We start from the raw sequence: 15563 nt of genomic DNA, 5'->3' as shown, positions 1-15563 counted from the left end.
CTATTTATAAGGTCTGATTTGTAAACTTACATTTCATTCATATACAATGTATAGGTGTAGGGTGTAGAGAGATGAGATTTGTTAGAAGTATATATGGTAAACTGGTAACTGGAAAAACATCATCTAGTCTGTGAGATGCGACCTGACAATATGCTCCTTTGTGAGTAATGGTGTTTTCTCAACGAAATAGGCCCATGGGGTATCTTTGACCATAGACATATCTATGTCTTTGACAGCCGTCACTCACCCCACTTCCGCTTTACCTGTCCACCACGTCACACGCTCCGGCGTGGCAAAGTATCCCCACCTCCTCGACATTCTCCTCTTTTTTACTAGTAGCTCTAAGCATAGACATAGTATACATATATACTATGTCTATGGCTCTAAGCTCATCCATAGGGGGTGCCAGTAGACATGGCTCACACGCTATCTCCCTATAGGCATCCCAGGACTACAGTCATCTACCAAGCAAACATTATTATCAGCGCTCTAACTCAAGCATCCCGATGGGCGAAGTAGTGCATTGAAGACTACAATACATGCTTAAACAGTTTTTGGTATTCTACCAGTGTATGGCAGAGCGATACAGCGCACATATTACAAAGTTTATTAATTGCCACAAAATGTGTGCATGCATGGGTAACAACAAATTATGCGCAGGGAACCAGGTGGCAAATGTCATGTTTCCATCACACATCGAGCAGCAGATGGCAGTATGAGTCTCCAGATATTTCCGTGATGAGGCACGTTGGAATATATTCAGATGCACCACTACCACAAGAATGGACATAACTCACTAGTAAGTGACTTTTTTTAAACATGTCTTCCAAGTGGTTTGTACCTCACCAACCTCAGTTGTGTTGATGTAATCAGGATAGCTACGATGTTCACTGCAGTATGTGTCATGTAGCGTAGTTTACACAGTCACTTCTGCACACTGGTATCTTTGCATGAGTGGAACTGTGGTATGGAGACTTATTTTTGTTGTTGTTGATCTTAGATCTTCGGGATGCCAAGGAGTCTTCTCTGCTTGATCAGAGTCAGACCATGATCTGATCAACTGTTTGCTGTGGTCAGCTGCATATGACAAACTTTACATGCTGGTGTTCACAGAGACGTTCGAGGCATGGTCAACGAATTGATGTTATCTTGGCTGGCGCCTGCTCTATACCGTAACGCACACTGATCGCCAATTGATTGTGGTATAGCCTACTTTGAAAAGCCAGTATCACAATCTTCTTTATGGCCACATGGGGGCACTCGTAATTAAAAAGAATTCTAGGATATTTGAAATGAAGCTTTGGAAGCAAATAATGTGTTATAACAAAGAGTTCAATTATGTTAAAATTGCGTTAGTACTAGCAGTGAATTTGTTGAGAAACGAGAATGTGGCAAAATAAGAAGTCCTATTCTTTGATTGACAGCTAACAACACCGCCCAATTGGAAGCAGAGGACAATCTCCACGGGTTTCGGCAACCAAACGCAAACAACAAAGTTGGATAAGTATATGAGACAGCTCATGGCTACGACCTCAGTGTTGGAGTGAAAGTGTACTTATTTTGTATCAGCTCTAGTATGGATGCCCTTAAGTCGGCTGGGAGGGCTATCATTCGTAGTCCAAGTATGGCCAAACAGTCTTGGAATTCAGGAAAACACAAGAGTAAGTACCCCGTGCTTGTTTTTTTTTCTCCTGTTCGATAGTCAACTTTAGAGAGCTGTGTAACAGTTGCCTGCCGGTTATGCTTCTTATATCACTTTAGTCTAGACCTCTGGTAGCGCACAGACAATTGTTTCCACGGCAATCGAATTTAGAAAACAATTTAATCAAGCGAGCGGGCTAGTGGCTGTGATTCATTTTAGGTCTCTTCAACTAGAATGTGCTGTTTTTATGTCTTGCGGAGTTGTGGTAACCTATTTAGAGATATTTGGCGGTTCTTTCGTAGTACGTTTACTTTTCTAGCTACTTTTCAGCATTATTCTGAAACGTTCGATTACATTGTTGCCAATTAGGGCAGTGTATGTTTGGTTTGTTGTGATGTCGCTGGGCACGTTAGGCCTGTAGATCTCAGTGGGCATCTTCAGTGAATTAAACAATCTCGTGTTATTGCTACAGTTGGCCGAATAAATAAGCCTACCAATTTATTTGAAATAGGACAACAACAACAAAAAATCGTTTAGCTACATAAGGACTTGAAGATGAATTTGGTAGCAGGCAGTTTAACAATTGAAAGTTAACTAACTAACTAGCCAACGAAAATAAAATAATTCCCAGTTAACCTTGTGATGGAGTTTCTTTCACCAGGGTTTGTAAAAACAGCGTTACATATCATAAAAAGACCAGGTTGGCCTAGCCAGATGTAGGGACTCAACAAGTTTTAAGTGATGTTCAAGTTTAAGCCCATGTATAAGTCAAAGTGCTGACTATAATGAACAAGAAAGTCCACTTAGTTGATTATCTTGCTTTCGAATGCTTGTGAGTGTGGACTGCCATAATCTATTGGACAGATTTGTTAGGCTAACCTTTTGTAGCTCCACTGACCTACTTTTACTAATAATATGGCTTCTGTCAAACTGTGACCATTTCCACCACATAACTGACAGGGAATGGAGAAAAGGCTACTTAACACAAATCCCGCAGATTAGAACTGAAGTATGCCTTGGTATCTTTTAGAAGCCAATGGATCCCGGTCTTATCTGTATGACTTAGTCTAAGCTTTACCAGATACACACAGTGGTCTTGCATTTGGAATTGGATGATTATTGTTAACTTATTCAGTTTTATTAGCAGCCCAGAGAACATTTCTCGGATGAATCCAAGGGGAACAATGTGCTCTGTCATCAACAATGATGAGCTGCTAATTACAATTCATACTGTGTAATATATATATTTTTCTTTCACCTTCAGGTAAAACTACCATTTCATTAATCAGTTATTATAATGGGTTGGAAAATGTATTCTTCTTCCGTTGAAAGTAATAATAGCTCAGAAGATGGACCGTCACTTGCTGCAAATGCAATTGCATTTGTAATGAGGAGTGGGCCAGGGAGGACTGAACATTTCAGTCTGAACATTTACTGTGTGTGTGTGTGTGTGTGTGTGTGTGTGTGTGTGTGTGTGTGTGTGTGTGTGTGTGTGTGTGTGTGTGTGCACCTATTTGAGGACCTAGCAACCAGGGCTTGGGCTAAATGTCCCTATGACCCAGAGATTGCCCACATGGGTTTTGTGGTCTTGTATGAAAGCCTTTGTGATGGAGCTAAACTAACACTGCATCTCAGTCAGATATGTGTTTGAAGTATTTGATAGGGAGAGTGCAGAAGCTGTGACTAAAAGCTTTTTTTTATTGCAGGGGACAAATGTCTGTACCTGAGTGCTGCTGTCACCTTCTCACTTCTCAGTTTGAATTGCTTTTAGTTGCCCAGTACTGGCATTTCATCAAGGGTGAATGATGCAGCTCTTAATGAAATGTCTATCTGACTGTTAGAGATCCTGCACAGTGATGTGAAAGTGACATTGTTGTGTGTCTTGAAGGTAGACTCGATTTAGGTCTGATCCTTGCTTTTCTTTTCACAACCCAATAGTGTTTTAAAAGTCTGTCACTGAGGGTTTAAAGGTATAGTCGCAGATTTTAAAGATGAGGAACAACATTGCACCATGTGAGTACAGCTGCAACTACCTCTTTGATGTGGCAACTCAGATTCCTGTAGGGCATGGCATTAGTAACTTCATTTCGCTTCCACTCAAAAGCCCAAAAATATCTTTCAGAAATTGAAATGGTGACGGCCATTACATATTAAATGGCATATTAATTCTCTCTGCCCTGCCAACTGTTTAGATGAAGAGGGTGAAAGAAGGCTTTATGTATGAAAGATACATGAGTGACAATTTAAGTTTGTCTAATGGGTCTGCCCCAGATTGCAGAATTGGCTTTGCTTCTGATGTCATTTTTCCCATAGGACTTAAATCTCTTCAGCAAGTTTTCCAGGGGAGCGAGAACACACACACACACACACACACACACACAGCATGGTATATAAACCTGCACACCTTTCCCATTCTTAAACTTTTGACATTTAAAAAGGATGAGTGTGTGAGTACCTGTACTGGAATGGCTCTCAGTGGGCATCATGGGGAGAAAGTGAGGGGCTTTTCTCCGTGATGAAGGGCGCATGCGCGTCCCACTAATCAGAATAACGGAGATTGCCTGTCAGCCCGGCGATGTTATTGCGCCGTTATTCGTTTTTCGCCGAGTCGGAGGATCACCTCCAGACTGCCGTCTCGAGCATTTAGGACAGTCATCAATAACGCCCGGAAAGATGCATGAGTTAAGAGGGGGCTGCGTTTCGGAAATGATTCAGAATTCTCAGCCCCCGTCCGCGGTGTTAAATCACTTTTGGATGGTGTTGATTCAAGGCTATCGATCAACTCCGCGGTGCTCGTCTTGCATTTCTGTAGTGCTCGTCTTACATTACTGTCAGTGTTGTTGTGCTGAGCCTCTTGCTCTCTCTTCCTCCCTCTCAGTCCCTTTTCTTTTCTCTCTCTACATAATCTTATTTGAACACCCATCTCGCCTGTGAGATGTTTGGTACTGGGTATTTGTTTGTAAAATCCACTTGAATAAAACCGGGCTTTGCAGTTGTAGGGCGCAACAAAGCTTGGATTTTTTTTTCACAGGATTTCATCTCCAACTAAATAAGTATTGAGCTACTTGCAGTGTGTGTGTGCACGCACCCATGTGTGTGATGTATCTGGAACACGTAATGTAGTAATTCATCTTAAATTTTGGGTGTAGGTGTCCCTCCACCCATCCCACTAGAATTCTCAAACAAGTTCTCAAACCATATTGTAGATTCCTGGTCACTCATTAAAATGAGGGAGAGGTCGAGGGAGAGATGGACGAGCCTTGGGGAGAGAGGAGGCCACGGTCTTTGATGCTTATCGAAGTCTTATCAGAGCTATTCCGACCATATTTCAGAAACATAGTTTGGAGTTCAGAGGAAGGTCACAGGCAGGGGAGAGATAAGGTTGTAAGCCTGTCCTTGGAACTTTTTCAGTCTAAGCTTGTTTTTGTATTTTGTATGTCAATGCAAAACAGGGACTCTCTTATCAGTGCGTGTGAGTTCATAAGCAAGGACATCTCTCACACTGATTCCACATGTTTGGTTCTACTGGAAACCTAGATATTTACAAAGACACTATCTGTAGGACAATCACATCTGGTAAATATTTACATTCACAGAGCTTAGCAGATATCCATACATAGCGAATGTTGTGCGCTGATGTTTGTAAGCAATACTTTGCTGAACTTTGTCTCGCTGGGCACAATTTTGTTATCCGTCTGTCGATGTACTTTAGCTGGAAAAAAAATATGTTATTTACATTAGCAGGATGTTGTTGATGTCCCACGACCTCCTTTGCTCCGCAGAGCTCCCGGAGAACTGGACGGACACGAGGGAGACCATCCTGGAGGGCATGACCTTTAACATCAGGCACCTGGGGATGACCCTGGTGGACCAGCCGAAAGGCGAGGAGCTGTCTGGGGCAGCTGTCAAACGGATCTTCGCCACAGTGAGTCCTTGGCCTCTTTGTCCATTGTGTGAAAGGATTTTTTGCTCGCTCACTTTTTATCTATAGAGGTGAACACCATGTTTAGCGTTAAGAACTCCTTGTGTGTGTTATTTTTTCTGTTCTTTAACTGAAGTAGGAGACCTAACGTTATTTGAAGTTGTACTCTCTGAACAGAGACTTTTCTTCTTCTGGTGTGAACACTTTTCTGTAGGCCAAAGCGAGTGGGAAGAAACTGCAAAAGATTGCTTTAAAAGTTTCACCTCAGGGAATTATCCTGTGTGACTATGAGACCAAACAGCTGATCGAGAATGTGTCCATATACAGGTGAGTCTGCTCTTCTAGAGACGTAGAGAGAGTCTTTATGCACCATCCTGAGCCGTTTCAAGCTTTGCTCTGTTTTCCCTTCTCCCTTGCAAATGCATCAGATGAGTCAGGTACTGAGAAACTTGTGTTGACCTTCTTCCTGGCAGCTACAGTGTAAAGCATCTCCAAACTCTCCCTTAAGATCTGGATTCACTTTTCCCCTCAGCTGCTGCTTTTTCCCCTTGCTCTATCTCGTCACGCGAGCTCCAGGATCTCTCTGTCTCTCTCTCTCTCTCTCTCTCTCTTTCTCTTTCTCAGGCACTCTAAGCTCACTCTCATTCACATACGCCCCCTCTCCCCCCCTACACACACACACACACACACACACACACACACACACACACACATTCAGGCATGCTTGCTCTCCAAGTGTGTTCCTGCTGGAGAGGAATGCCTGATAAATGTGGCTCAAGGTTCCTTAGCTGGACTGCTTCCCATAAATCTTTTGCTCCTCACAGCTTGGTGGGCACATGATGTTGGACGTAATGCTGTTACGACTCTTCCCCCCCCTCTCTCTCTCTCTCTTACTCACACACACACACACACACAAACCCACACGTATGGCCAGAGTTAGAAGAATAACAACCCAGGCAATTCCAGGCCCCCACACCCTTTGAAAAAATGCCAGTCCATTCACAATTTAGAAGAAAAGGTTCCTGGACACACTAATCCAGGCTCAGCACATTTTGACCCATTAGTGCTAAATGGTGTGTGCTTACTGTATGTATGGACAATCATTAATTTACTGCCACCAAGAGATCTGACTTTTCTGTGACCCCTCCTCCTCCCAGAATATCCTATTGCACTGCAGACAAGATGCATGACAAGGTGTTTGCCTACATTGCCCAAAACCAACAGAACAAGACGCTGGAGTGCCATGCATTCCTCTGTGCCAAAAGAAAAGTGGTAAGGTGTTTTGTTTTAATTCATAAAAACAATGCTACTCCTGTCCACACACACATTTTGTTCATGATTCACATTTCAAACCTGCTCTTAATAACAAGGCGGCTTGATTTGTCACAGCTTGCCCAGCTACATCTCTGAATAGGCTATTGAACAGTAGCCTTGGTGTGACTGCATTGCATGCATCAACTGTGTAGAGCATGGTGGTAATAGCAGAGTTGTGGTTCGAGTCTCAAGGAGCACTGCTACCGATGGAAGTGTGTACTTGATGTGAGCCATAGGTCACTTTGGATAAAAGTGTCGGATACATGTACTTAAATGTGAACGTAAATGCATGAAACACTCCTAATGTCTCTTGTCCTTCCTTGTAGGCTCAAGCAGTGACTCTTACTGTGGCCCAAGCTTTCAAAGTGGCTTTTGAGTTCTGGCAGGTGGCCAAAGAAGGTATCCAGTTCTGTGCTTCCCCCAGTTCTTTCTTCAGTACTAAATGTTGTGTGGTCGGAGGGATGACGGAGAAGTGGATTTGGTTAATGGGGAGCAATGGATGTAATGATGGTGTTGATGCAGAGGGATGATGATGATGATGATGTGCTATCTCTCCTCACTCCTCACAGAGAAAGACTTGCGGGTAAAGTCCAGCTCTGTCAAAGAAGTAACTAACAACTCCCAGACGGAGACGTCTACCAGTTTGCCCAGTTTAAAGGGACCAGGTACTTACTGCACATTCACACGATATATATGCTTAACCTAAGCACACATACTCTGTCTCCCCCAGTTAGCCACAAAGTACTGCGTTAAATCGGACACCATATACATTGTTTGTCGTGTTCTTGCAACTTTCTCAGATGTAGCTACAGGGAATCTGTTGGACTTTGGTGCCAGTTCCTGTACAGTGGTGGATGATGTCGACAATCGAAAGAACCTAGAGACTGACGTCAACAGGCCTGATAACAACAACACCATCTGGGTAAGACCATCTCCAGTTACTTCATCTCCGTCTTCATCACCATTCCAATGTCAGTTCCCAAAATGTAGGTAGTCTCTGAGTTAAGAACTGACCGATAGAAATATATAAAGTTCAATAGAAATATAGCCTTGGCCGTTCTGTTTTGAAATCCACTCGGAGTAGTAGTTTGAAACCTGAAACCTATTACTCTGCCATTGCTTAAGCTGACTACAAAACCAAAACATACTTAAAGAAGTGTTTTCATCACTTGACAGGGAATGGATGACGGCCTGGATGAAGCGTTTTCAAGGTAAGAAGTTCATATAACCGTCAGTCAGGGTTTCTCAGGGGGCGTCCTCTCGGGCTTACACTGGTGTGCATCACTCTAACAAGAGAGGGTTGGCAGACTCGTCCTTGTAAAATGAACAGCTTGGAAATGAGCTTGCAGAGGGAAAAAAAGATGTAAATGGCCTGATTTCCGACATCTGATGCTTTTACTGGGGTTGAGAACCGAGAAGGGGTGGATGTTGCAATTTATCAAAGGCATCTCCTCAGTCAAAACGTAATGATCTGAGGAAGGATAAGTAAAAGAAAACGCAAGGTTTTAAATGTGCTTTTGGTTTGACAGTTTCCACTAAATGGAATCTTGTCACAATGGCCAAATTATACTACACCCATGAGAACAGCATGGAATTGTTGGTTTTAGAGATGTATTGAGTGTATTGTTGGTTTTATTGATGTATTGTGTAATTTTGGTGGCAAATATGGCATTTGTACATCGATTTGTTTAGTTACCCAGTTAGGCAACGGATCTGTCTTACACCATGTCTGCCAACTTAAGCATGTCCTTTTGTAGGTCACCAAAATTAGTTTTACCGCCCACATTTCCTCATCTTGCTCGGGGGAAAACACCTCGGCTGACGTGACAAAGTAGTGGTGCTGCTGACTTTAGACTTTTCTTTGAAGCCGCCATTGAAACGGCCCCCTTAACCATTTTAGCTTGAGAAGTATCAGGCTTGAAATGATTCAGATCATGAATTTAGAAGGTTGTATCACTCACAATTGAAAATTGTATTTAATACACACCATTTCTCACACTTAATACACAGAGGAAGGTCAGAAAAGCCATTTTCTGAGTCCAAGCTATTAAAACAATTGTTCAATGTCTTCCTTGATGAACATATAATTGTTGTCATTTACAAACACAGAAGAGGATTAAGAAAACTCATGGGAGAAAACCGTTTCACGCAGTAAACCCCCCTCACACCAGTCTTTCTCTGTCCCAGTAGCTGCAGTTTGGATAGCTTTCAGTCTCAGTCTTCTTCAGGTAACGTTATGATTGTGTCAAGAATGTGTCAACCCCATAGCATTGCTTCCCTCCCTGAAACAAACCCCTCATTCCCCTCCGAGTAGCTTCATCTTCCTCCTACCCCTCCTCCTCCTCCTGCTCCTCATCCCTCTCTGCCCATCAGCCCACGGAAAGGTTTCAGAACTCTGCCTGTCGTAAGAGGGCCATTGGAAAACAACATGGCTGTGTTTCAGTAGCGCTCTTTCCTGAGAGGAACCAAATACCATGGGCACTCTCATCAACTAAGTTCTTCTTCCTCCTCTCAGCTAACATGCAGTAAGGCAGGGTTCTATGCCGGTCCCACCACCTTACCCCACCCCGACCTTCATGAACCCCCCCACCCCCCCCAACCTCAACCTGGTCAAAGGGCAATACCCGGAGGCCCAAATGCCTTGTTTGTCCTTCAACCTTAGCACCTGCTTTCCCAGTGATAACACCAGTGAATCTGATGTCATGCTCCTTGTTTGTCTGTCTAATAGGTGTGTGTATGTGTTTGTGTATGTCTTTCTGATAAGGAGAGATACACAAAGGAGGAGAGGACACAAACAAAACCACTGTGCACGTAGACATTCAGAACAGCACGGCATCATTTGAACTGAAATGGTGTTGATGTTCTATTAGAAATAAATACTTTTATGGAGGGGTTTCCATGTGACTTTTGGACTGAGGCAGCGTGAGTAAAAGCTGTAGTCCGCAGCAAGGTGAACTGTTGTGGACTTTGACCCTTCCCCCAGTGCACAGATTACTAATAACCGCTAATGCCACAAATAACATTACATTAGCCTTTAGCATTAGTCTTAGGCAGTCACAGTTACATAGCTGTGTTGGCTATTAACAATAATTCTAACCGTGTCAATCCTATACCTTCTCCAATCATTTAAGTACATGTACTAAGACTGTACTTTCTTGAATATTTGCCCCATTGTTTTTAAAAGACTGATCTCTCATTTCTTCCCTTCTCACATCAGACTGGCAGTCTCTCGTACTAACCCCCAGGTCTTGGACATTGGGGTGACCCCTCTGGACTGGAACTCGGACCCAGACTGGGACAAAGCCAATGGGAATGCCCCCCGGACCGATAACATGTTTGAGTTTTGAGAACCAGACCATGGCGGGGGCAACCCTGGAGATGAAATAGGTGGGCAGAGAAGTCACAGGATGTGACATCGTCCTTGGAGTGTCTATCGCTAAGAATGGCATCGGATTGGATGGCACTTTGTTTTTTTAATAGTCGACCAATGCAGAGCTTAGCTCACCATAGCAATATTAAGTAGAGGTTACTCTTAAAGCTGGACAACCTCAGCATTTATGCAGTTTCTTGATTTAATGATTTTCACTTATGGATCTTTTTCTTCCTTTGTGTGAAGAAGATGTATATACAACTTGTATTTACCTGCATCAGTATTATTTGCATTTACAGATATGTATTAGTTCTTCCATAATCCCAACTGTATCGGAAACAAAACTGCTATAATGGCAATTAGAAGTGTACAGATGACAATCAGACTTAATCTAAATACAATTATGAATTATTATGAGTATATTAAATTCTATATTGTTGTGTGTATTTTGTAATTATATCAAAACTTCTGAAGAACACAAGCTTCAAACAAAAAATTTAACACAAATGCTTTCCTCTCTCACAGAGAGGGTTCTGCAGCAGTTTGAATGTTACATTTCTGTATTATATTGATAACCAAATAAAAAAGCAATAATAGACAGATCTCTCATGTCTTTTTTTTCTTTATTTAATCTCAGAGTTACATTTATTATTAGTTTGAATGCTGAATGTGAACTGCAAGAGCTGAAACATGTCCATCTAACAAAACAAAGCTGTGAAGATAACTGATATGTGTGTATCGTGAGCGTGTATCTCTTTCTCCCTCCTGTTAAAGGTCATTATGCCCACCATTGTCACGCTGTTTAAAGAGACCAGTGAAATGACTGCTTGTCGGCCATTTTCGAACCAAAGAGAGGGGATGGAGCCCCTAAAAACGAGACCCTTCCATCTGCACACCTGTAGGGGGCAGCACATCCACACTCAGCCTACACTTCCCCTTAAGCAGATCTCTGAGAGACTCACTGTCTATCAATGCCAGTGACCTATTACACCGGTCTTGAAATTTCATCCTATAAGGATGCACAGCTCCTAGCCCGTAAGCAGTTTATCCACTTAACCGTGTCTTTTCTGTACTGAGTGGTTTTGTGTTGTGTTTGGATAAATATTTGGAGGAGACTGTCTCGAGGGATATCGCCCAAAATGGATAGAAGTGATCACGTAACACACTTACTGTAAGTGTGAGAAGAAGTGAGGGAAGAAATGTAAAAAAAAAAAATAACAACAAAAGATGGCCAATCATTCATGCAGTGATTCATGTGACACACTGTGGGCCACTCTGGATTGTGTTTCATGCTTTGAGTTTATGTGCACTCCGTCTCAATCAGCCCTAAAGCAGCCCGATAATGGGATCGGGAGGAATAAAACAAGAAAAAGTCTTATTCATCAAAGAAAAATGCCCGGCCCACAGAACAGTGTTTACCTCCATCATCAAATGCCAGAAGCAACCCGAAGTAGCCTATTTGTTATTCAGCATATTTTTTTAACGATTCCTCAATTTTTTTATAACACACAAGGGCTCCATTTTTAGACTGTATGATTTCACCCTGAGTGGAGTCATAAGTATGAATTCTGGTTTCCCCCCTCACCCGCTTCAGTAGAAGAGAAGAGCGTGTAGTGAGTTTTTTTGTTTTTGTCTCACATCAGCATATTAATGCTTTTAAATAATGCAGGTAGTCTAAGGTTGTCAGGATGAGTTTTCTGCATATGTTATTTATGTGAATGTAGTGTGTGTCTGAGTGATCGAGTGTGTGGGTTGATCCGCGTGACGCAGGGCCCTCCAGAGGACTCTTGACACACACAGCCTCGGTGGCGAAACGTGGCAGAAAACGTGTGTAGGGAGGCGCGGAACGATCTAGAAAAGCTGGCTCTTGCTCGTTTAATTTGCCTTCTCATGAGCACACAGTATTAACAACTTTCTTTGTTATTGCATTAATAGAAACCTGTCAAACCGGTGCAGATTAGTCACACAATTTAAATCTACACAATCTATGTGTGTAGTCTTAGCCTATACTCATTCAATGCAGACACATGCACACATTATTTTAATTCATGGTATGACCAACAAGGTTTCACTGAACACAGAAAAACATAGAGTGAGGAAAAGAGACATAGACAACACTTAAAGACTATGGATTTTAATGGGCCTTGACGTGAATGCTCATACCCCCTCACTTTCAGCTTCTTCTCCATCCTCCACATTAATAATTTGTCCCTCAGCAAGGGACAAAACAAATACCTTGCTAGGTTTATTCTATTCCTCTAGGGAATTACAGACAAGATCCCTCAGTAACATTAACAGCTACCGGATGGTGGCCTTTTAGTCTAGCTATTACAATTTATTGAAAGCATTCATTTATTTAAAGCATGATTCATTTAATGCACTTCCTCATATTCACAATCTTATTAGAACATTAGATCCTTTATCACTAGGCTTACTTACTCTGCCTACTTACTGATTTGCAGATCTGCCATTAATAATTGTAAGCGCGAACAGGAAGACCATGGAGAACACACGCAACATGGTGAGCAAACCTAGACACGAACCAACACTGGAACAACTCCATGCATTGTTCTCTCACATGCTGCCTTCACTTTTGTGGTTGTGTGGAATCAAAGTGTGTTGTAGCGCGTAAGGGTAGCGAAAGCTTCCATGTGTATATCATAGACTTTTTCCCAGAAGGCAGTGCGAATGTGTAGCAAGAATGTTAATGTTTAATTGTCTAGTAGTGTTACAATTTAGAATGTGGTTTTTGTTTCCCTTTTATGTCTCATGTTAGTGTGCATTATTGTTATCATTCTTATCCGGATGTTATGTTGTAAAATGCCTGTGTGTTATCCCTGTGTTGTCTAGTGTCTTTGTGCATCATCACCGTCTGTGTCATGTACCGTCTGTGTTTTCCCAATCAGTTTCCTGCCTAAACGTTGTGTGCTGCATAATAAAAGACTTGAGGCTAAATGAACATTGGGACAAAGTAGACGAGACAGCAGGGCTGGGAGACGGCGGGACCACGCTTCACATAACCACGGCCACAGGAGAGCGGGCACAGACGTAGGGGAGGAAGTCACTGCAGGTGACAGCGCTGGTCAAGTGATCCACCATCCATTTTGGTTGGCCAGCATCCAGGACTCAAGCATCATTAGGCTGGATCTGCTGGCCAAGTGGGGGCCACAGTAGATGAGTCCAGAGCCAAGCTACTTCTGGGCACTGGGCACTCCACACTGGCTGGTGGAGAAGAACCGTCCGCCCAGAGGCTCTCCATGACACCACTGCCGACCGGGGTACACTGCTGTATCGATGCTGCCTGCTTCAGAGAAGGCTCCGCGTCACAGCTACCGCTGCCAGATTCATCGCCCGCCACCCGCAGGTGCCGTACCAGAGCCCGTCACGCAGAGACCACCTCCGACAGCTAAGACCAGACAGTCTGTCGTCGATCTGTACCAGCAGAGCTGTGAGGGCCTGGAAGCAAACCAGACACCTGCTGCCAGAGACTAAGACTGCACACGCACCAGCCTGGTCCAGCATGACATCACCGCTGGAGACGCACGGCCTTCGCCCTAGTTGGCTGCCCCTAGTGAGCAGCGGCTGAACAGATGATTCAAAAGATGGCAGGGGCAGGCTTCATCGAGCCCAGCAGCAGTCCTTGGGCCGTGCCCGCTGTCCTGTTCAAGAAGAAAGACGGCACCTGGCACCTCTGTGTCGACTACCACCGTCTTAATGAAGTAACTCGCAAAGATTACTTACCGCTGCCATGTATTGATAATGCCCCCTCGCCAACATCGCTGGGTCCCACTGGTTCAGATCCATTGTTCTCCGCAGTGGCAGCAGGTTCTCGACTCCAGTGGCAGGAGCAGCAGCACTTCATCGACCCCTAGCAGATTCGACGAGCCCAGAGCCTGGACCCTATCCTTTCCTGGGTCCAGGCCTGGGAGGGAGCGGGTCAATGACCACCCTGGTCCACCATCTCAGCACGGGGTCCTGAGATCAAGTGCTCTCTACTCTTAGTGGCCCTGCCTCACCAACCGGGATGGGCTCTTGCATCGCTGCTGGCATTCTCCCAGGGGCAATCGCGACATCCTGCAGCTCCTGGGGCCTCATCGACTGCGCGCCAGGGTCCTGCAGCCGGTACATGGTTTGGTGGGAGCTGGGATATTCCAAAATGACCAAGACTCTTCATTGGCTCGAGTCCTGCTTCTACTGGAACTGCAATGGTGTTGCCAGGACGTGAAGTTCTACGTTCATCACCAGTGCGACTCCTGCGTGGCTCAGAAGCCCGGCGCTCTCACGCACCACTGCAGCCGTACCAGGTGGGGTCCCCTGTGGCGCGTGCTGCTATGGCCATGGATTACTTCACTAAGTGGCCTGAGCCATATGCAGTCCTTGACAAGACTGCTGCCACCACCATTGAGCGCCTGATCAGTGAAGTGTTCTACCATTTTGGTGAAACCAACCATCTAGCTTCCTAAAATGACGTTTAAAATCAATAAAAATGATTGTTATTGATTCTTTTTTATTTCTCTCAGTGTACCTTCTATAAAAAAGGTAACACCTATTGTGTTTGGGTCAATATGACCCGAAGTAACCTGATGTAGAACAAGCTATACGAGCTGCTTTGTCTCACTTAGTGTGCTATTCCTCATACTGCTAGAATGTCCAATTCAAGAAATCAAATTTAGCATGCTAGCTTACTAGCAATGCATTGAATCCATGTCTTTCAATGGGGCATCAAAACCACAGATTTTCCCTGTCACAACCCTTTTTTGACTCGTCCTTTGTTTTTTTAGATAACAAACAGCTGACTGCTCCGGCGGTGAAATTACATTTGCATTTTCTCATACGAATGTATTTCTAGTTGTGTAGTATTCGAATTTAGTATGTAGTTCATGTTTCCCTTTTGTGTCTCATGTTAGCATGCATTACTGTCATCATTCTTGTCGGGGTGCTATGTTGTAAAATGCCTGTGTGTTGTTTAACAATACCGTCTGTGTCATGTGGTGAATAGACCTCCCTCCAGTGATTCCACTGTCAGCAACAATATGTCCTGCCTGGACAGTGTGTACTACATAGGCCTAATAAAGGACTTGAGGTCAAAGACATCCTGACTCTTGTTGCTGCTCGACATACAGGTAGGCCTATATCATATATTCCACTTTCGCCATTAACTTTTGAAAGTGTAAGGTTACAAGCATTAGCAAGATGGCACGATGTACCTGTTTAGTTTCATGAACTCCATGCTAAGTAGGTAAATGAAGCTAGTTATAATGACAACAAGCAACAGTCAGTGACGGTAAAACACAAAATAACCTAAAAGCACAACA

General features: G+C 43.6%; 1 protein-coding gene across 2 annotated transcripts; it reads left to right on the top strand.

Moving 5' to 3' along the window:
• Positions 1 to 1314: 1314 nt before the first annotated feature.
• ldlrap1a (low density lipoprotein receptor adaptor protein 1a) lies at positions 1315 to 10848 on the top strand. 2 transcript variants are annotated; one of them, XM_031586356.2, is made up of 10 exons: positions 1315 to 1661; positions 5425 to 5567; positions 5779 to 5891; positions 6722 to 6836; positions 7205 to 7277; positions 7448 to 7543; positions 7679 to 7800; positions 8055 to 8089; positions 9069 to 9106; positions 10096 to 10848. In XM_031586356.2, exons 1-10 carry the CDS (start codon positions 1577 to 1579, stop codon positions 10140 to 10142), a joined length of 867 nt encoding a protein of 288 aa, XP_031442216.1. In that variant the 5' UTR covers positions 1315 to 1576; the 3' UTR covers positions 10143 to 10848. The 2 variants fall into 2 exon arrangements, with proteins under 2 accessions (XP_031442216.1, XP_012673691.1); XM_012818237.3 differs by lacking the exon at positions 9069 to 9106 and having other exon boundaries at positions 1323 to 1661.
• Positions 10849 to 15563: the final 4715 nt, after the last annotated feature.

Source organism: Clupea harengus, chromosome 19, assembly GCF_900700415.2.
Source record: "Clupea harengus chromosome 19, Ch_v2.0.2, whole genome shotgun sequence".
NCBI classification, from domain to species: Eukaryota; Metazoa; Chordata; class Actinopteri; order Clupeiformes; family Clupeidae; genus Clupea; species Clupea harengus.
The sequence above is the reverse complement of the archived record's forward strand: the minus strand, read 5'-3'. Positions and strand labels throughout refer to the sequence as shown.

What these genes read in the sequence shown, in the direction of transcription:
- ldlrap1a (XM_012818237.3), top strand. Translation starts at nt 1,577, where the DNA reads ATGGATGCCCTTAAGTCGGCTGGGAGGGCTATCATTCGTAGTCCAAGT. An exon ending in GAATTCAGGAAAACACAAGA is followed by an intron (nt 1,662 to 5,424) that starts GTAAGTACCCCG and finishes TTTGCTCCGCAG; the next exon opens with AGCTCCCGGAGAACTGGACG. An exon ending in CTGGCAGGTGGCCAAAGAAG is followed by an intron (nt 7,278 to 7,447) that starts GTATCCAGTTCT and finishes CACTCCTCACAG; the next exon opens with AGAAAGACTTGCGGGTAAAG.